The sequence below is a fragment of the Palaemon carinicauda genome, chromosome 11, assembly GCF_036898095.1.
Source record: "Palaemon carinicauda isolate YSFRI2023 chromosome 11, ASM3689809v2, whole genome shotgun sequence".
In the NCBI taxonomy this organism is placed as follows: domain Eukaryota; kingdom Metazoa; phylum Arthropoda; class Malacostraca; order Decapoda; family Palaemonidae; genus Palaemon; species Palaemon carinicauda.
Genome location: NC_090735.1, coordinates 94,349,960 through 94,373,034, shown reverse-complemented (window position 1 = coordinate 94,373,034; position 23,075 = coordinate 94,349,960). Strand labels below are relative to the sequence as shown.

The window sequence follows — 23,075 nt, the reverse complement described above, 5'->3', positions numbered from 1 at the left end:
CTCAGTTACCTCCCCAGTAGGCACAGGTTGCAATATACCTGCTATCACTGCCTCATCTCTCTGCTTTTTTACCTCATTCTTCCAATGTTTAGGGACAGTAATTGGTGTATGGTAAATGTGAGGCACCGCACCTGGTAGCAGGTGTATGTGGTGTGGTTTGCCGCTCATTACAGGAAAGGGTCTTCTATTCACATTGAATGTTGTACCTGAGAAACGTTCCAGCAGCCCTTTCTTGAATAAAGGGACATTCTCCTCTGTAGGAGAGTATGGCAGCTCGATGGGTCTCTCATTACTCCCCCTATGCCAGCAATTTTATTCTCATGAATATTCAAAGATGTGTGATTTGTTAAATTCGGATCTACCAACCTTAAAGATTTGCATGCACTTAATGACAGAAATAACTTACGTGTCCCATTGACAAAATACATACACTCACCAGTTGACATGTTGCCACACTTTATGTTAACCTGACAATACCCCATTACACTCATTAGACCTCCTGCTGCGTGTTGTAGCTTTATTTCTGCTTTATTTAGATTTTTTACATCAATTCCCAGGTTACGTGGTTGGACTGATCCAGCAATACATACCTTAGCCCCAGTATCTTTTACAGCTTCTAATTTGCAACTTTTATTACTTTTCCCACACAAGACCATAACTTCCACAGTCGGTTGCGAGCACGACGCAGGGTAAACACTTAATGCCTCAGACCTGCCATCCTCTAACTTTATTTTCGGCATGCCCTCTCGTCCGCTGCCGATTTTGCTCGCATCAATGGTGCCAATCTTACCATCTGTTGCACCCTTGCTAAGGACACAACTCTTGCTCATATAGCAACGACTGGCAAAGTGTCCTGTTTTTCCAGAGTTAAAATATTCTGCAGAGTTAGCAGGGCAATAGGCATGGCCCCTCGGGTGTGCAATCCCGCAAAACTCAAATTTCACTCTTGCCTTTGAGCTTGATTTTGACACCTCTTCCTTTTCTCTAACAATTTGTTTTCACTGCTGCTACCTCTTCCAGTAGCAACGCCAACTCCTCCTCCCTCTCGATGCCCGTCTCAATGAACTCTCTTCGTTGCCCTCTCTGTGAGAGGTCCCTGAATTCCCATACTGCGTCCTCGAATGCCTCACACTTTACCATGATTGCACTCACAGAATTGTACTTTTCAAAATTTTCCAAAATGTCCTGTTATAACTTCCGATTCCGTATGCCGCTCACAATCTTACCTGTCAATAAATATTCACATCCTCTCTGCAATTAGGGCATGCAAACTCACACTCGAGGGCCTCCCGCTGACACCTAAGGATGTATTTCTTTGATGTTTTCTCTTCGCTCTGTCTTCCTGTCAAGAGCGTATCCAACACAACCGCCCTGTTCACTGTCTTTGTAGTTATTTTTCTCAGGGCATCAAAAGTGTTCTCCATCTCAAGGGCATTGCAAGTGGCCGAAGAGAATTGGGCATCTATTGTACTTTGCAGTTTATCTTCGCATAGTAGCATAATATTCATTACCGCCTCACTACGGAAAAATTTGCTGATTTTTCCCAATCCTCTGTAGATCGCTTCCACCCCTAAAATCCTCTGTTGACATAACTTGCATGCAATTTCTAGGGGAAATATGCTTGCTGGTCCCCCCTGACAAGTGCTGAATTATTCCCACCTGTTTGTATGGCCGTACCTAATGCCTGAATTAATGCGTTGAGATCCACTGTTGCAGCATGGCCGGTGCCGGTTCTGGCGTCTCTAGGTCTTATTAATCTAGGGGTGCCTCTCAGCGATCTTCTACAAAGTCCCGACATTTTGTGAGGGTAATACTATGACACTGCACCATATAGGATACTTTAAGGGCAGGATAAGTAAAGAGTACTATTCCCGTGTTGATAGTTTATTAGGAACACGTCTTAATCCTTAGGTGTGTACAAGGTAACTGCCATCCGCCCCAAAACCAAAGTCTTGGTGCGAAGGAGTTAGGTAATGCATAGCTAACCATAGACATAACACTTAATTCATTACTGATACATACCTATCCTACAGAGATGGCGTGATAAAAATAGCACAAGACTTCTATATGATGCTATACAATAGTGATATAAGACATAGCTTTTCCAATAGAAATAATGAAACTCTTGAGCATGTACCAAACCTAACAGCAGGAGAAGTAAAGAGAGGATTAAAAGGCATGAAAAGGGGCAAAACAGCAGGAGTTGGCCTAACTATTTATCTAATAACAGATGGAGGAAATTTCATCGTAGTAAAACTGGCAGAACTTTACACAGTATGACTGTAAAAAAACTTTATATTTACAGGTTGGAAAAACCTTATCATTACACTAATTCACAAAAAGGGATCCACAAAACACCTGAAAAACTACCGCCCAATAAGTTTACCGTCAGTAATGTATGAAATATTTACAAAGATCATATCAGACTGAATAGAACGACAGCTAGACTTTAATCAACCAAGAGAGCAAGTAGGCTTTAGAAGCGGGTATTCAATAACTGACCCTTTCCATGTAATTATCCACCTAATGGAAAAATCAAGTGTATGGTAAATCACCATGTATGGCCTTTATAGACTATAAGAAGGCTTTTGATTCTGTCAAAACCTCAGCAGTATTGAAAGCTCTTCAAAGACAAGGAATAAATTAATCTTATGTAAGAACACTTGCAAATATTTATACAGGAAGTACATCAATCTTAAAACTACATAAAGAGAGTGAAAATATACCAATTGAGAAAGGAGTTTGACAGGGATACCCAGTTATTAATAGCAGCCCTGGAAGTTTTTAGAAATTTAGATTGGGAAAATTTAGAAATTGATATCATTGGGAATGCCTTAACAACTAAAGCTTGGCAGATGACAGTTATTTTAGTTAAATATGGGAAGAAATGCAAAATATGATGGAAGATTTAAATATAAAAAACAGAAATGTAGGACTGAATATGAAAATGACTAAGATAATGTTTAATGAAAATGCAGAGAGACAACAAATAGGTGTCATGGACGAACCTTTATATTGTTAATCAATATCCATACCTAGGACAGGCAGTAAGTGTTTCCCCAGGACAAGACACCGAAATTGAAAAAAAAAAGATAAGCATGGGCTGGAGAGTCTTTGGTAAACAAATTGAGATTACGAAAGGTAAAATGCCACTTTCTCTGAATCACATTGTCCTACCAGTTTTAACTTATGTATCAGAATCTTTGAGCCTAACTAAAACCTTAGAACATAAGCTAGGTACAACTCTGAGAGCTATAGAAAGAATACCGTAATGATTGGATTAACACTAAGAGACATAAAGATCAATATGGATATGAGAGCAAACTAAAGTAGAGGATATTCTAACATGTGAGGAAAAGAAATGGACATGGGCAGGACATTTAATGAGAATGGCAGATAATAGATGGACATTGAAAATAACATAATGGGTCTCTAGAGATGGCAAAACAAGAAGGAGAAGGAAGAGAAGACGAGGATTGACGAACTTAGAATGTTTACGCGTGTTGATTGGCATAGAAAGACCATAAACAGACGTAAGTAGAACATGTCTGAGGCCTTTGTTCTGCAATGGACCAGTAACGGTTGAAGATGATATATATATATATATATATATATATATATATATATATATATATATATATATATATATATATGTGTGTGTGTGTGTGTGTGTATGTATGTATGTACATATATTTGAACATATATATAAATATATATATATATATATATATATATATATATATATATATATATATATATATATATATATATAAATATAAATATGTATATATATATATATATATATATATATATATATATCTATATGTATGTATATACATATGTATATACATATATATATATATATATATATATATATATATATAAATATATCTATCTATCTATCTATATATATATATATATATATATATATATATATATATATATATATATATATATATATATATATAAATATACATGCATATATATATATATATATATATATATATATATATATATATATATATATATATATATATATAACCTCAAGGTCAAGAGGTTCAGTACTTGGCTGTAAAAGCTACATTGCCAAAAAGGTGTACAGCTAATAACCTCTTTCTTAAGTCTTTGCAAAACTCTTCTGGTTCCAATTGTTTCAAAGAAAAAATGCAACAACGTTAGGAAGAAAAACCTTAAGTCTAAACCGACTCACCAGTTAAAGGCATGAGCATCTGTATGTTGTTGCTGACGTTACCAGTAATCATCTGCATGTGGAAGACATCCAATTGAAGGCGCAAGTTGGGAGAGTTGATTTTCTCAATCAGGGTCACAGCTGAAAAGATAAAATTTACAAAACTCAATCTTTGCATCAATTTACTTCTTTGTGGTGCGAATTATCTTATCAGCCTTAATATTGCAATCAACTCGTCAAAAGGGCCAGCCAAATATTTATATAGAATAGCACACACAAGCACACACAGACTCAATCCTTCCCACCCACTCACCCAACCACCCACCACACTTTCATAACTACCAGTTTGGGCAATTTGTGGGACATTGTGCTTTCTGGGTAGTTGCCGCTCAGTGTGACAGGAAAGAAACCACTCAGAAAGCATAATCTCCCACAAATTACTCAAAATGGTAGTTAGGAAAGTAGGGTGGGTGTGTGAGTAGGTGAAAAGGATTGAATCTGTTTGTGCATGTAAAGTATGTGCCATTCTATATAAATATTTAGCCGGCCCTTTTGATGGGTTGCATGCACTAGTGTGTGTGTGTAAATATATTATAGATATATATATATATATATATATATATATATATATATATATATATATATATATATATATATATATGTGTGTGTGTGTGTGTGTGTGCATGTGTGTGAGTATATATATATATATATATATATATATATATATATATATATATATATATATATATATATATATATATATATATATGTATGTATATGCATGTGCATGTTTGTGTGTGTGTAATGCACTTCAATCAACCAGGAGAACAAGAAGGTTTTAGAAGCTGGTATTCAATAACTGACCATATCCATGTAAATTACCAATTAATGACAAACCACTATGCAAGGTATTAATAGACTGTGAGAAATCATTTGATTCAGTCAAACTTCAGTAGTAATATAATGAAAGGCCTTTAAAACAAGGAATAGATGAATCTTATGTTGGAACACTTGTAGATATCTATACAGAAGGTAGAGTAATCCCAAAACTATATAAAAATAGTGAGAAAATTTCGATTGAGAAAGGAGTTAGACACGGAGACCATATCTCTCCTAAATTATTCACAGCGTGCATATAAGTTTTTAAGAGTTTATTTTGGAAAATGTAGGAATTAACATCAATATGGAATATAATAACAATTTCAGATTTGCAGATCACATATTCCTATTCAGTGAATCATGGGAGGAACTGTAGATGATAGAATATTTGAATAGAGAAAGGAGAAATGTATGACTGAAAATGAATATGAGTAAAATTAGATTATGTTCAAGGGAAATTCAGACACAACAAATAAAGGTGAAGTACGAACCTCTAGAGATTGTTGATGAATATACGTACCTAGGACAGACCGTAAGTGTTTCCCCCTGGACATGATACTGATATCAAAAGAAGGATAAGCATCAAATGAAGAGATTTTGTTAAACAAAATGAGATTATGAAAAATAAAAGGCCATTTTCTCAATAAAAATTTTATTCACTCAGATGGTCCTACCTCTATTATCATATGCATAAAAAAACTGGGGCCTTAGAACATAGCTAGTTATAACTCATAGAGCTAAGGAAAGTATACTGATGGGAACAACACTAATACACAGAAAAACAACAACATGGATATGAAAAACAAACTCAAGTAGAGGATATTCCCACAACATGTAAGGAAAAAATAGACATGGGCAGGACATATAATGAGAATGACAGATAATAGATGGACACCAAGAATAACAGAATGGATCACTAGAGATTGAACAGAAGGAGAGGAAGGAAGAGAAGACGATAAATTGTCGAGCTAGGAAAATTTTCAGGTATAAAATTTTATAAAAAGAACATAAATAGATGAGAGTGGGATGACATGTCTCCTGCTTTTGTCCTACAGTGGACTAGTTACGCCTGCTGCTGTGAGTAGGGCCCAGCTACCAGCAGGCCTCCTGCTAGGCAGCTTGCTGGTGACCTTACATTGGTTTACGATGTCATCAAACTAGTGTGAAGTTACATCAAAGAACAGATCTAGGATAAATGGCCGTTCAGTATCAGTACTATAGATATACATTCAATAGGCCTATCACCAAGTACCTAATATCGATCAAACAAACCTAAGAGATCACTTTGGCAATTAACACAACACATGGCTTCACAAACAAACATAAACAAGGGTGTCGTGAGCTCCACCCCTATTTCTTAAACTTAACGCATAATTGGTTAATCTAATAGTTACGACCATCTCTCGCTTGGGCGGTGGAATATTGATCGCTCTGAAGGGCTGGAGCTTGGCTGCATTGTGCAGGGGCAGCACTTACACAGGGCAGTTTACATTATAAAGAAATCCGGACTTATAAAAAGTAAATCACTAGGGCAAGTGGATCACTAGCAGAGGTGGATCACTCTCCAGGTTTGATTATATCACTGTATATACATTATATATATATATATATATATATATATATATATATATATATATATATATATATATATATATATATATATATATATATAGTGATACCTCGTTTATTGCTGTTTATGGGGATCGGAGAACCCCACGATAGTTGAAAACCCGCGAAGTAGGATTGGGCCCCTCCTCCGTAAGCTTTGTATGTGTGTGTGGGTAAAAGAATGTTTAAAATACTGTATGTATATATATGCTTTACATACAGTATATATATACAGTGTATTATGCTTAAATATATTGTATTTAAAGTATAAAATAATTACAGAGTGCTGTAAGGTATTCTAACACTCACCAACGACAGTAGTATCTTCAGCTGTAATGACGATGACGACGCTGCAAATGAGGATGATGACGACGATAAAGGGGTTGACGATAATAAGGCTGATGACGATGATAGACCACTACAGTTCAATGAAAGTGATGATGAATGATGATGATGAATGATGATGATGATGCCTTTAAAGCAGTTCTGGAAGCCCCTCATCATCATCAGGTATCGGCACTGGGTTGTCGTCATCTGCTTGTGAGAGAGGCACAGAGGCTCCCATTCCACTCATAGAGGGTCAAGGTTCACCCGAAGTCTCTTCTGCTGGAGGCACTGATGGTGTAGCAGGCCTTTTAAACTTTGTCAAGAACATGGTGATGGGTAGTTGCTGTCGTTGCTTTTTCTTTTGTTGCAAAATACCCTTGTATAATATCATAACCCCACCAACATGGTTGCAAAACTCGACGGCTCGAAACATGTTCTCATCGACTTCTTGTGCACAAAACGTTGCAATGCCCTTGCCATGGTGCCAATTTCTTTCAGGTTCTCCATAGTAAGACTTGTTTTATTCATTTGTTCGTCTTGCTCTTCTTCCCTCTCTTCTTCATTCACGGACTTTGTCATTTCAAGGAGCTCTTCGTCTGTCAGCGGGTCTGAATGGGCCTCGATAAGGCTGTTCACATCTTCTTCCATCATGTCAGCGAATCCTTCATCCTTAATTATGTGGGCCGGCGTCACCACCTTCTCCACTGCCGAGTTATGGATTTCGTCAGGAGTGAAGCCTGCATAATTATGAACAACAGCAGGCTATAATTTCTTCCCACTTGAACTGATGGTTTCTGTTTTCATTTTGCAATGCTTGCTGCAAGTTAGTCAAACATGATGCAATGTTGTACTTGCGCCAGTACTTTTTCAACGTCCTCATCGTCAACTGCTGTGATGAGGCCCTCCATTGTGGCACGAGTGTAGAGTGCCTTAAATGCATGAATGACCCCTTGATCCATTGGCTGTATAAGTGCTGTGGTATTAGGGAACAGAAACTCGATCTACACCCATCATACTGCAGGTCTGTTGCATGGCCCTCCTGCACAGTCCAGCAAAAGAAGGGCCTTGAAAGGGAGGCCCTTCTCAGCCAGATACAGCTCTACCTCAGGAACAAGGCAGTGAATGAACCAGTTGGCTGTCGTGGCTTTAGTTATCCAGGCCTTTGTGCTATTCATCCAATAGACGGGGAGCATAGCCTTATTCTTATTTTTCAAGGCCCATGGATTTTTTGCCTTATAAATAGGGGCCTGGCTTCATCATAAAGCCTGCAGCATTACCACACATGATAAGTGTGACTCGGTCCTTGTGCGCCTTGTAGCCTGATGTGTGCACTTCATCCTCGAAGAGGAACGTACGTGATGGCATTCTCTTCTAAAAAAAGACCTGTCTCGTCCATGTTGAAAACTTGTTTGGGGAGGTACTGGTCATCCTTGATTATTTTTGGAAATTTAGCCTTCATGTAATGACGGGCAGCACCGGTGTCAGCAGAGCTAGCCTCGCTAGGCACGCTTTTGAGGTCGTATCGCTTTTGAAACTTGTCGTACCATCCTTTGCTGGCTGTAATGCCTCGTCATCAAGCCGGCAAATCACTCGTCGTTGTGCTAGTACGCTGTGGTTTGTTGGCATCATCTTCATCGGCTTCTTCTTCTTTGTAATCATCATCGGGCAAGGTTCGATCAAAGAGAAACTTGGCCTTTGTCCTGATCATACTAGTATCAAAACTCACATTTTTTTTTCATACAATTTGCAATGCACAAGACTAATGCAGCTCCCATCTTAAAAATTTGTTTATTACACGGAATTACCTCACGTATCGCTTTTTTGTTAAACGTTATTGTTACAGTTCTGCGAATTTCACTTCATCTTTCTTTATATAGCGCACAGTAGATTCGTTCATGCTATAATGGCGTGCCACCGTGGCATAACTTCTTCCTTCTTTCAACATTTCTAAAAGTTTTTACCTTTTCAGTGATTAGCATCATCTTTCTCCTCCTCTTCGGCTCACTAGAGGAATCTTTCATAGGAGCACGACACTTAGCAGTCAATTTAATGGCTTTACAAAAGTTAAATGAATCACAGAACACTACGAACGCGAGACACTTGTAAGAGTGCAGTACAGCATGAACGAGAGACTGGCGGAGCGGCGGGATATACCTAGGGAAGATGCGGGAAAGGATGCAATGATGCGTAGCCAATCAGCTCACCGGATATATCCACTTGTGCTCTGATTCATTGATCTCGCACCAGTAGCCAGTCACGTGCTTTGTCTGACTTCCAGTGGGTATAAGAGCAAGCTGCTCTCCTTGTCTGGCAGCCCGGGAAACTGTTTCTTTCTCTCATCAAAACGAAACATGGCTGCTTTCCGCAATATGGCTGCCAATATGACGATATTTTTTAAATTTTTATTTTTCGACAATAAAAAACCCATGATGCACTAAGTCTGCGATAATTGAACTGCGAAGTGGCGAGGAATATATATATATACATATATATATATATATATATATATATATATATATATATATATATATATATATATATATATATATATATATATATATATCGGGGCTGCCACTGATAGGGGAATTCCCCCATTTTTGGGGGAAACTAGTCTCAGCTGGGGGAATGGGGGAGAAATTTGATAAAGACTCGAATTCAATCATATTTACATTAAATAACAAATGAGAAAAACATCAATTGAAATACGTTAAAAATAATATAAATGATACAAGTTGTGAAATTGTTTTGTAAATGTGTGTTTCATATCAGACGAACGTTACTACACGTAATAAACGGATTTTGAGCGAAGCGAAAATCTATTTTTGGGTGAGATAGCCATGTTGTCCTGATGGAAGGTTCCTTCAGTAGCTTCCTTAGGGTATATATGACTACAGTAGATATTCCCAGAGAATTAAACTAAAGGTTTCACAGAATTCTAACTTCTGGCGTGAGTACCCTTAAGGTTTCCCTTTAGGATATCATATAATAACAGGGGATGTATGCTTGACACGCCATATAGCTATCTGCACCCCACATAGCGTTTACGCTTCGAGAGGGAAGTGTGGCAAGTTATGGGAGGAGCCGTTACTAAGTTCTTCTCCTTCGTTACTGTTACGGTACTCTGTTACGTTATAACCGCCGCCATGTTGGCCGCCATCTTGGTTGACGTCACCGTTGCGCATCTTCCTTATTCTTTCCGGCGTTTAGGCCAGCTTCCATGATACAACAAGATTGGGAGGGGCCTGTCAAGGCCTGAATAGAGAACAAGGGTGGGTCCATCAGGACAACATGGCTATCTCACCCGAAAATAGATTTTGAGCGAATATATCGTGGATTTTTCCCTTTTTGCAGTGCCTTCGACTTCTAGACAATATTCCTTTGGTCTGATGACCATAGAGACCTGTGACGTTTCCGTTACATGTCACTACAGATAAGCATATACCATGTTACCGCTTCCTGCCCCCCCCCCCCCCCGCCAGGGAAATCCTATTTGGACGTAAGGAACATCTTGAAGTTACTTGACAAAGGAACTCACCTAGCATCGGAGATACCTGCTGGTCCCAGGGTCAGATAGAAGAAGGTAAGTACAATGTGTTAGAACAAATTACCTTGGTCTAGATGAGTTTGTATCAATAAGGAACAATATTATAACATTGTTCATACCATTAATCAAATAATGAGGTAAATAAAATTCTCTAACAGTGTTTTTTATTTCCAATGTGAGGGCGAAATGAGACGCACAGGTAAACAAATTCTATTTTATTTAGTTAAATAAGAATTAGCATACAATAAGCAATAAAATGTAATGGAATGCAATTAGTAACATATACTTAAGACATCAATAGAAATGGGTGTGGAACCTGAAAAGGAAAACTTGCCATTACACACATTAGTTCCAGAGGAACTATAAAGTCTTTCTAGAAAGTCTTATATACACTTCCTGTTAAAAATATGTGGCACACGTGTTTCTGTCTATGTGACTTCACCTTTGTATAAGAAAAGTCTGTAGTGTCACAAGGTGGCCCTTAAAATCCCTATGTTTCGCACTAGGGTCAACACAGGCACCCTTGAAGTTAGTCCCGAATAACTCACTGTTCTATGCAGCACTAAGCAGCAGGTTTTAGCACACTACCTGCAGCTACCACATACCATTTGAGCTCCTGCACCTGCTTTGCATAGTGTTTGAAAAACACTCTGGAGGACTTCCAGCCTGTGAAAGAGCAAAGACTTTCGAAGTCCATCGACTGGAAGAAGTTCAGGGAAGAGGTGAGTTTCCTGGGATCGTGACCTGCGGGTAAACTGTCAGGATCCGCTCTGCAAATAAAGTAGGTGATCTTCGCCCTTAGTTGTTTGAGTGACAAGTCGGACCCTGAAGTTTCCCCTTCAAAGAGCTGTCCTCCGCCAAAGTCTGAAATTCTTCAAAGATAGACCTTTAGACTCTCCACTGGACATAGAGAGACATCTTCCTTCAGAGGGCAGATTCTCCAGGGGCCCCACCTTTTAGTGGGTAGCTCGTTCTTGGCAAGAAACGTTGGGTCAGGAAAGAGGGTAAGCTCGCCTGTTTCAGCAAACTGTATCTGACCCTCTTCTCTTGATAATGCCACAATTTCACTGACTCGGACTCCCGAGGCGAGAGAAAATAGGAAAATCACTTTTTGAGTCAAATCTTTCAGAGGGCAAGACTCATTGTCCAAACTTGAGGCAAAGTGGAGCACCTTGTCAAGAGACCAGGAGATGGGTCTCGGTGGGGGTGCAGGTCTGAGTCTAGCACATGCCTTTGGCAGCTTGTTAAAAATGTCATCGGACAGGTCTATCTGGTCTTGTCAAGGCCGATTTGCAGGTGGAAATCGTGTTGGCTGCCAGGCCTTGTCCATGAAGGTGGTTGAAGAAGGACAGACAAAAGTCTATAGAGATTTCTGTAGGATTTTTAGCCTTGACAAAGGACACCCATTTCTTACAGGATGACTCATATTGCCTTCTGGTAGATTTTGTTTTGTATTCCTCTAAGAAGTCCAAGCATTTCTTCGAGATCCCAAACCTCTTCTTGACGGCTAGGGAGCGAAAATCATGAGATGAAGGTCTCGGGTTTTCCTTGATGAAGCGAAGACAATCGACTTCTGAACTTGCTGGGAGAGAACTGGGTCCGGCAGGGGAAATAGCTTGGGTTGTAATTCCAGCATTAATGGAACCAGTTGCTCCGGGGCCACTTGGGTGCCACTAAGGCTGCTGCTGTTCCTTGGAAGGTTCTCAGCTTGATGAGGACTTTCAGCAGAAGGTTGGGTGGAGGGAACAGGTAAATCTTGGACCATCTGTTCCAATCCAGGGACATGGCGTCCACCGCTTCCGCTCGGAGGTCCTCGTATGGGGCCACGTAACGAGGAAGTCCACCGCTTCCGCTCGGGGGTCCTCGTATGAGGCCACGTAACGAGGAAGTTGTTTGTTGTCGCTCGTTGCAAAGAGGTCGATCTGCAGTTCCGGGACTTGTAGGGAGATGAAGGAGAATGAGTCTGCATCTAGGGACCATTCTGACTCTATCGGGGTTGTCCAGGATAGAGCATCTGCCGTCACGTTGCGGAATCCTTGTAAGTGAACTGCTGAGAGGTGCCATCTTTTCTTGTCCGCCAAGCGGAAGATGGGTAGCAACACTTGGTGGAGTTGGGGCGATCTTGAGCCCTGACGGTTGAGACGTCTGACCACAACGTCGCTGTCCAGAGTCAGGCCGGATGTGGACTGAGGGACGTGGAGACAGCCTCTTCAGAGTAAGAAGGACCGCCATGGCCTCCAAGATGTTGATGTGAAACGTCTTGAATAGGGGAGACCATGTTCCTTGAACTTGCCGTTGATGGGAGTGACCCCCCAATCCTTCTAGCGATGCATCTGTGTGGATAACGACCGATAGAGGCGGTAGTTGAAGAGGTACTGATCTTTTCAGGTTCTTTGCCTCCGACCATGGCTTTAAGAGTGAACGAAGCCTGGTTGGCAGAGGTCTCTTGAGATCTCTTCGAGCGATGGATGCGTATCTTCTCCAGACTCCCGATGCATCCTTTAGCTGTGCTCGTAGCACTGGGTCTGTCACTGAAGCGAACTGGAGGGAGCCGAGCACCCGTTCTTGTTGTCGTCTTGAAATCCGTTTGGATTTTAGGAGTCTCTTGACAGATCCCACTATTTCCTTCCTTTTCGTCAGAGAGATGGAAAGACGGTGTGACTGAAGGTTCCAATGGATTTCTAGCCATTGGAACTTCTGAGCTGGAGAAAGTCGAGACTTTTTGGTGTTGATCTTGAAACCCAGATGTTCCAGGAATTGGGTCACCTTTCTGGAAGCTTGCAAGCATTCTTCTGAGGATGCCGCCCACACCAGCCAATCGTCCAGGTAAGCCATCACCTGGACGCCTTGTAAGCGTAGCTGTTTGACGATCGTTTCTGCGAGCTTCGTGAAGATCCTTGGGGCTATGTTGAGTACGAAGGGCATGGCTCTGAAGACGTACTGCCTTCTTTGAAGCCTGAATCCTAGGTAGGAGGAGGTCTGGCGATTCATTGGAATGTGCCAGTAGGCATCCGCCAAGTCTATTGAGACTGTGTATGCCTTTGGAGGCAGCAGGGCTCTTATGTGCTGAAGAGTCAGCATTTTGAACTCGTTGTTCACTATGAACTTGTTGAGAGGGGACAAGTCCAGAGTGACTCTGAGTTTGTCGGAGTCCTTCTTGGGAACACAGAATAGTCTTCCTTGGATCCTGGTGGACTTTACCCTCTTGATCACCTTCTTGTTCAAGAGTTCTTGGACGTATTCTTCCAGGACGGGGGTGGAGTGTTGGAAGAATTGGTGGAAGGTTGGAGGTGGTGTTACCCAGCTCCACCCTAGTCCATTCTTGATGATGCTGTGAGCCCAAGGATCGAAGGTCCAACGATCCTGGAAGAGGCGGAGTCTTCCTCCCACCGGAAGCATCTCATTGCTTCTGGTTTTCCGGGTTTACCACCTCAGCCGCTTGCTCCCCTTTCTCCTCTCCCTCTGGATGGACGTCGAGAGGAGTCTTTGCCGGCGCCTCTACCTTTGTGACGAAAGGTAGTTGACTGTCTTTCGTAGGCTGGCTTGAAGAATGGTGACTGAGCCACCACCGGCTGGGGGACCAGCTGAAAGGTCTGTTGGGGCTGAGCCACCAACTGGGGAGCAGCAGATATTGGAAACTGGCGCTTAGCCTGCCGCTGCTGGGGACTGGGCTTGTTCGTTTTCTTCTTAGGTTGGGGGCCCTCATCCTAAGAAGATTTCCTCTTCTTTGACATGCCCCACTTTTGGAGAAGGTTCCGGTTCTCCGTGGCGGCTCTGTCGACGATCTCTTTCCCAAGGTCGTTGGGGAAGAGATCTTTCCCCCAAATGTTGGAGGAAATCAGTTTCCGGGGTTCGTGTTTAACGGTGGCATCCGCAAACACGAATTCTCTACAGGCTCTCTGTGCCCTGATGAAGCTATAGAAGTCCTTCGTCAGGGTGGCGAGATGGGACTTAGCCAAGAACATGTAGAAGCCTGGGGTCTATGTGTCCCCTGCCATCGTCTCCATTTGGACTTGAAGAGAGAGGGATGCAGCCAGTCTCTCTTTTGTGTCCAGCTCCCGATGCAGAAGGTATTCAGAGAGCTTGGGGAGGTTCTCGTTGAACTGCCGTCCAGCGATGTCAGCCTCCAACTTTCCCACAGAATAAGTTAACTGGATGTCTTTCCAGTTCTTGTCGTCGGGAGGGAGGGCGAGGGAGAGGGGCCTACATTCTTCCAGTGTAGGGCAAGGTTTCCCTTCCTCCACCGCCTTCAACACTGTCAACAGGGATTTCTCGGCGAAGGGGAAGACCATGGTGGCAGGAACAAGAAAAGACGGGTGTTTCTTGCTTAGGGCCGGCACCTTGGAGTTGGTGTAGCCCTTACTCTTGAGGCAGCCGGCCAGAAGAGATTGAGCCTTTGCGTGGTCGAAGATGATGACCTCCTTAGGCTTGGTTTCCTCCTTGGAAACTGGCTCGAACTTGAGACGGATGTAACAGTCCGGGTATGCTTCAAAACTAGGCGAAAACTCCACCTCTTTAAGGGGAATGGCGCCTAACTTATTGTTGACGAAGATGCGTCCACTCGTGATCGGCATGTGTTCTGCAAGCCTCCATGGGTTGGTCACTGAGCAAGGGGGAAGATCCTTAACGGTGATCTTCATCGAGGTCTGTTTCGACAGACAAAGGATCTCCCTCTTAAAGTCTTCGTCCCTCTGGCGAAGCCTTTCGTCCAGGAGAGCCACCAAGGCCTGGAGGCTATCCTGGGTGTCCACTCTCACAGGCGTAGGAGTGGAAGAAGTAGAGGGGATGGGTTCCGAAATCGCAACGGAAGTAACAGAGGGGGCGCAGGCGCCATCACCCTCGGAGTCAGGAGCCTCCGTATGCTCCTCCTCTTCTTGACCCTCAGCCATTAGGGTCCTTTCGGTGGTGTCCGACACTTCCAACATCCGTTCCACCTCATCAAGATGGAAGTCTTGAAGTGCGTCCGATACGTCTGGTTCAACCGTCAGCTGGACGCAGGGGCTCTCTGGCTTGGGGATAACAGCATCCGCAGATGCCTTGGGAAAGAGCAGAGCTCTCATCTTCTCACTAGGGAGATAGGGCCCCGTGGTGTTCTTCTGGAAACCACGCACCCATTTGCGTAGATTTTCCCGAGCAATGTCCCTGGCCTCCGCCGATGGGGGGTCCTCGAACGCCTCATGGAGCAGGTCTTTGCAGACAGTGCAAACTTGCGGGTCTCAATACCGAAGAGTCCCTTGGGCAACGGAACAGCTGGCGTGGGTTCGGCACGCCAGGTGGCCATAAAAGTCCGGGCGCCGAACGCTGCAGAAGGCGCTCTCACACCGGATGTACTCCTCCTGTAAAGAAGAAAGGGGTACATGAGTCTACAGAAGTCTATATCATTGACTTAAAGTAATCTTAGATTAGTCTAAAAGTAATTTTACTTTCCAAGTGTAAGCTTAGGATAGGTAAGCTGGAAATGAAGCAGAAAAGACACATACTTGTGCATTCCGCCCAGCCAATTGCCGTGACCGCACACCATAACTAATTCTAGGGGCTCTTTAAGAGCGCCCTAAGATGAGGAAGGAATATCCACAAGGGATAAAGCATAGCTTAGGCTTCCTCCGGGGTATTAGTAATGGTGAGAGGGGGAGCTGAGTTCATTCAGCATCGAGAGAAATGGGGAGAAATGATTCTCCCCGATTCAGGTAGGTCTCAGCAAGGGAATGTGCATGGATGTACAGAGTATGCTAGAAGAATTTACTGCACAACTATACACCATAGTTTTCTGACTAGGGTATGTACTATACCATAGATGTACTGGCTATTGTATATAGCTATACAATAGACACTGCCGGCGCAGAGCCGGCAGGGTAGAGGTGACAGTCCACTGAAGTAGAATGATTAGGTGGCGCCGGCAGCGTGACGGCATGCTGGAAGCGTGCCGGACGCCGGCAAATCTCCATCGAGGGGGAACCCCTCCCAGCCATCAGTCTATGTGGCAGAGAGAGGGCGAAACCTCAGGATGATGGCAGATTGCCGGCAAGTCGGCGGCCCCCGGCAGTCGGCAAGCAACCGGCTTAGGTACTCCAACCCTGACGTCAATCAATGAGACAGAGAGGATACCAGGGCTATGCTGACGGCTGCTGCCGGCAGGGCAGTGTAGCAGTGTACCGACACTGATGAGATAGAGAGAAAGAATAGAAGAAAAAGGAGGGAAGAGCGGTAGCTCACTACCCAAACCTCGTCTTCTTCCGGAAGGAGTGTTCAAATGGAAGGGACAGAGTAGCAACCTTCCATCCAGCCGCAACAGAGCCGGCAGTCGGCTAGAGTTGCGGGTGGCGGCCCAAGGGAGGACCGGAGAACATTCTAAGATAGTGCGGGAAGCCTAGCAGTTCCGACTAACCAACGAAAGGACCGGGCCGACCCCACAACCCACTGGCACACGGTCAAGTTGTAGGACGGTGGACAGGGCTGTGATGGCTAGGCCCTCACTAAAGGACAGAGGGGTAGGGGCGAGGGTCCTGAGGAGGAGTGTACGGGATGGCGTGAGCCCTCACCGACACTCCAGGGATTCTGTTTCAGTACCAGCACTATCCCAGGAGTAGGAAGAATTCGTTCTTCAGCCTAGGGTAGGTTAGTACAGTGAAGGAACAGCACTAATGTACTGTCCTAAACTATAAAGAAACAGAATCCCATGGCCTGCCTTAACCTAGGCTACGGGAACATGTCGCCAGACCAGAGAAGGCAGGTGTAGGACAAGTTGCTAACCCTACCAGGTGTGGTCTAGGTTGAAGGGCAGAGCCCCCCCCCCCCTCCCCCCACCCCCCAACCCTCCACCTTTGCCGACCACCAGAGACCAAAAGGACAGTTCATTCACCTAATGGGGTAGCTGGGGGGGCAAACGACTGGTACTCTGAGGTTCTGTCCCAAACTCAAAGCTCATGTACTATGGCTATGAGTGGGGAAAGAAAATCCTAGCCTAACCTCACTTGAATACGATTCAAGGTAAGGAGGGCTAGGATGTAGCCTAGGCTACCTCAGAGGGAGGAGATTACCTTGGATAAGGTATCTGGGGAGGTGAGAAAGTATACAAAAGCCCTAGCGTTAGGTTAGGGGCAAGGGAGTCAACTACCAAGATCATCGAAACCCCTTGTATACTTCCTAGAAGGAGAAAAAACATGTGCAATCACTGAATCTTATATGTATAAAACGGATTTTGAGCGAAGCGAAAAATCTATTTTTGGGTGAGATAGCCATGGCGTCCTGATGGAAGGTTCCTTATTGGTAGCTTCCTTGGGTATATAAACTACTAGATATTCCCAGAGAATTTAACCACAGGTTATCACAGAATTCTAACTTCTGGAGCGAGTATCCAAAAGGTTTCCCTTTAAGACATCGTATAACAACAGGGGACGCATGTATTAACGCGCCACATAGCTATCTGCACCCCACATAGAGTTAACACTTCAATGTGTAGGGGCGGAGAATAGCTGGGGAGCCGTTCCACAGTTAATCTCGTCCGTGGCTACTTTTGGTACTCGAGACGTAAACAAACGGGCGCCATTGCTAAATGACGTCACGTCCATCCTCATCCTGAAGCCAGTTGCTTGCCGATCACCATGATACAGCAGGACAGGGTGGGACCTGAAAGGCTGGACGAAGTAGCAGAGAGGGTCCATCAGGACGCCATGGCTATCTCACCCAAAAATAGATTTTTCGCTTCGCTCAAAATCCATTTTTTGGGCTCAAGCCATGGCGTCCTGATGGAAGAATACCAGAATATCAATGTATCATGGTAGATTTTCCCCTTTAGTGTAAGTGCCGAGGGCTTTGAATAGAGTAAGCATGGTAATCTTGATAGAGGTACCGTGGGGCTGAAACTCCCTGCCCCCCTTGGCAGAGAAGTCCCAACGGACCATGCTGAGGATGAAAGTGGTTCTTGAAGGGCTACCCACCTTGCGGGGAGAACGTGAAGAACTCGGAGACAAGACAGAATGGTTGCTATTCGTATAGGAACATTCTCAAAAAACAGACAAGTGGTGGTTAGGCACTGTATATTATAAGGAGAACAGTCTGGTCTCGAAGGTATAGCGCAAGTAAGTATTCAGTTAGGAATATTACATAGCAAGGGTGAGTATATAATAGGGATTGACCCCATTAGCTTCATCTGTTTTATAGAGGAAAAGGGGAAGGATAATGAAACTATGACAACCATGTATTTCATATAAGTAGGAGCGGATTGAGACGCACAAGTAAATAAAATAGAAATTTTTATTTCACAATTGCAGAATATGGTAATAAATGCAATAAGGTATGTAAAGGTATTTACAATAAAGATATAATGTACATAGTAATGAAAGACTTCGCTCTTGAATCTGAAAGGAAATTTCAAATTATTAGAAAGCACGGGTTCCAGAGGAACATTAGTCTTTTTAAAAGAAAACACATCATGCACTAGGCATACAGCACTCATGTGACGACTATGACATTTCACCTGAGAGAGAAGAACAGTTTATGAAAAACACTAAGTGTCTTTGAATTCACTACGTATCACGTGAGGGTCAACATAGGCACCCGAGGAGTTAGAGTCCCAAGTAACTCACTGTTCTATGCAGTTAGGTGCAGGTTTCATAACACTACCTGCGGCTACCACGAAATGTTTGACTTCATGCACTTGTTTCGCGTAATGCTTGAGGAAAACACGCGAGGATTTCCATCCTGTGAAACTCTTGAAGCTTTCGAAATCCATACTCTGAAAGAAATTCAGAGACGATGCGACTTTTCTAGGATCATGACCTGTGGGTGTACTGTCAGGATCCGCTCTGCGAATGAAGTAGGTGATCTTCGCTCTTAGTTGTTTCAGTAACAGGTCGCTACCCGATGTTTCTCCTTTGAAGAGTTGGCCTCCACCAAAGTCGGAAGTTCTACGAAGATAGACCTTGAGGCTCTCTACTGGACATAAAGAGACATCTTCTTTCAGGGGGCAGATTCTCCAAGGGCCCCATCTTTTGGTGGGTAGTTCGTTTTTAGCGAGAAACGTCGGGTCCGGGAAGAGGGTAAGGTCTCCTGAGTCTGTAAACAGAATGTGACCCTCGTCCCTTGATAATGCCACTATTTCGCTGACTCGGGCTCCTGAAGCAAGAGCAAAAAGAAATATAACCTTTTGAGTCAGATCCTTGAGAGGGCACGAATCGTTGTCCAAACTGGAGGCAAAATGGAGCACCTTGTCCAGAGACCAGGAGATAGGTTTTGGTGGGGGTGCTGGGCGTAGACGAGCGCATGCCTTCGGCAATTTATTGAAGATGTCGCTGGACAGATCAATCTGGAAGGCGTACATTAGTGGTCTAGTCAAGGCCGATTTGCAAGTAGAAATCGTGTTGGCTGCTAAGCCCTGTCCATGAAGGTGAATGAAGAAGGACATACAAAAATCGATGGTGATTTCCGTAGGATTTTTTGCCTTGACGAATGAGACCCATTTTCTCCAGGATGATTCGTATTGCCGTCGTGTGGATTCGGTCTTGTATTCCTTCAGGAAGTCTAGACTTTTCTTCGAGATCCCAAACCTTTTCTTCACGGCTAGGGAGAGAAAATCATGAGATGAAGGTCCCTGACTTTCGATGATGAAGCGAAGACAGTCGACTTCTGTACTTGCTGGGCGAGAACTGAGCCCGGGAGAGGGATCAGCGTGGGTTGAAGCTCCAGGACTAGGGGGTACCAGTTGCTCCGGGGCCACTTGGGAGCCACTAGGGCCGCTGTTCCTTTGAAGGTTCTCAGTTTGGAGAGGACTTTTAGCAGAAGGTTGGTGGGAGGGAACAGGTAGATCCTGGACCATCTGTTCCAATCCAGTGACATGGCGTCCACTGCTTCTGCCTTGGGGTCCTCGTACGGGGCCACATATCGAGGAAGTTGATTGTTGTCGCTCGTTGCGAAGAGATCGATCTGAAGTTCTGGGACTTGGTGAGAGATGAAGGAGAATGATCTTGCGTCTAGAGACCATTCCGACTCTATCGAATTTGTTCGAGATAGAGAGTCTGCTGTCACATTGCGGAATCCTTGTAGGTGAACTGCAGACAGGTGCCATTTCTTCTTCTCTGCTAGACGGAAGATTGTCAGAAGCACCTGATTTATCTGGGGCGATCTTGAGCCTTGTCGATTGAGACATCGGACTACCACCGAGTTGTCCAGGGTCAGACGAATATGGATCGAGGGAGGCGGGGAGAGTTTCTTCAGAGTTAGAAGGACCGCCATGGCCTCCAAGATGTTGATGTGAAACGACCTGAATAGGGGAGACCATGTTCCTTGAGCCTGTTTTTGGTGGGAGTGACCTCCCCAACCCTCCAGCGAAGCGTCCGTGTGGATGTTGAGTGATGGAGGTGGGTGTTGAAGAGGGATGGACCTTTTCAGAGCCTTTGCTTCCGACCACAGCTTTAGGAGCAGCCGAAGTCTGTTTGGGAGCCGTCTCTTGAGGTCTCTTCGAGCGATGGATGCGGAACGTCTCCAGACTCCCGCGGCATCCTTTAGTTGTGCACGTAGCACTGGGTTTGTCACTGAGGCGAACTGTAGAGAGCCTAGAACTCGTTCCTGCTGACGTCTTGAGATCCGTTTGGATTTCAGCAGTCGCTTGACAGACCCTGCCATTTCCTTCCTTTTCTTCTGGGGATGGAAAGGCGGTGTGACTGAAGGTTCCACTGGATTCCTAACCATTGGAACTTCTGAGCTGGAGAGAGGCGAGATTTCTTCGCATTTATCTTGAATCCCAGGTGTTCTAGGAACTGGGTAACTTTGTTGCAGGATCTTAAACAATCCTCGGGCGATGGAGCCCAGACTAGCCAGTCGTCGAGGTAGGCCATCACCTGGACGTCTCGGAGGCGAAGCTGTTGAACGATGGCGTCCGCCAGCTTTGTGAAGATCCGAGGGGCCACGTTAAGGCCGAAGGGCATGGCCCTGAACGCGTAGCTTTTCCTTTGGAGTCGAAATCCTAGGGAGGAGGAAGCGTGGTGGTTCATTGGAACGTGCCAGTAGGCATCCGCCAGGTATATGGAAACCATGTAGGAACCTTGAGGCAGAAGGGTCCTTATCTGTTGAAGAGTCAGCATCTTGAACTTGTCGTTCGCTATGAACTTGTTGAGGGGGGATTAGTCTAGAATGACTCTAAGTTTGTCGGAGTCCTTCTTGGGGACGCAAAACAGTCTCCCTTGGAACCTGGTTGACTTTACCCTCCTTATCACCTTCTTGTTCAAGAGATCTAGGACATATTCTTCCAGAAGGGGGGTTGATTGTTGGAAGAATTGCTGGAAGGTTGGGGGTGGTTGAGTCCAACTCCAGCCTAGACCCTTCTTGACGATGCTGTGTGCCCAGGGATCGAAGGTCCAACGATCCTGGAATTGGCGGAGTCTTCCTCCCACCGGAAGCACTTCATTGCTTCTGGTGTCCCGAGGGGTTTACTGCCTCGGCCGCTAGCTCCCCTTCCTCCTCTGCCTCTGGAGAGACGGCGAGATGCGTCTCTGCCTGCACCTCTGTTTGAGCCTCTACCTTTGGGATGAAAGGTAGTCGACTGTTGCTCGAAAGCAGGGGTGAAAACCGGCGACTGTGACAAGACCGGTTGGGTGACCAGCTGAAAGGTCTGCTGTGGCTGAGCTGCCACTTGGGGAGTAGCGGATCCCGGAAACTGCCGTCTCTGTTGACGTTGCTGGGGTTTCGACTTGGAGGATTTCCTCTTAGGCTGAGGGCCGTCGTCCTGAGAGGATTTCCTTTTCTTCGACATGCCCCACTTGTGGAGAAGGTTCCTGTTCTCCGTGGCGGCCTTGTCGGTGATCTCTTTCACAAGGGAAGAGGGAAAGAGGTGCTTACCCCAGATATTGGAGGAAATCAGCCTCTGGGGTTCGTGTCTCACTGTGGCACTGGAGAACACGAATTCACGACAGGCTCTACGAGCCTTCATGAAGCTGTACAGGTCTTTTACTACAGTCGCCAAATGCGTTTTGGCGAGCACCATGTAGTGGTCGGGAACTCTAGTGTCACCGGCCATGATGTCGAGCTGTACCTGGAGGGACATGGATGCGGCGAGCCTTTCCTTCGTGTCATGTTCCCGACGAAGGAGATGGTCGTTAAGTTTCGGGAGGTCTTCGTTAAACTGACGTCCAGCAACGTCAGGATCTAGTTTCCCTACCACGAATGTATGCTGGACATCTTTCCAGTGTCGAACATCGGGGGGAGTAATCAGGGAGAAGGGTCTGCACTCCTCCAGTGCAGGGCAAGGTTTCCCTTCTTCCACTGCCTTGTGTACCGCAGCGAAGGCCTTTTCCATGAAGGGGAGGATCGCATCGTCTGGTGCGACGTAGGTAGGGTGCTTTTTGCTCAGCGCCGGAAGCTTTGAGCAGGTAAAACCCCTACTTTTAACAGCATTGGCCAGCATAGCCTGGGCCTTCGGGAGATCGAACACTATCACCTCCTTCGGTTCGGTCTCTTCTTTAGAGGCAGGTTCGGATCGAAGTCGGACGTAACAGTCCGGATAAGCCTCAAAACTCGGGAAGAATTCCACTTCTT

At 44.5% G+C, this 23,075-nt stretch overlaps 1 protein-coding gene across 7 annotated transcripts in view; it reads right to left on the bottom strand.

The window, feature by feature from the left end:
- Positions 1–23,075, bottom strand: part of Gip (hydroxypyruvate isomerase-like protein Gip) — a 179,430-nt gene that overhangs the window by 81,823 nt on the left and 74,532 nt on the right. For all 7 annotated transcript variants that reach the window (XM_068383191.1, XM_068383193.1, XM_068383195.1 and 4 more), the window contains exon 5: positions 4,211–4,330. In XM_068383191.1, coding sequence (XP_068239292.1) covers positions 4,211–4,330 — 120 coding nt within the window. The remainder of the gene's footprint in view (positions 1–4,210; positions 4,331–23,075) is intronic.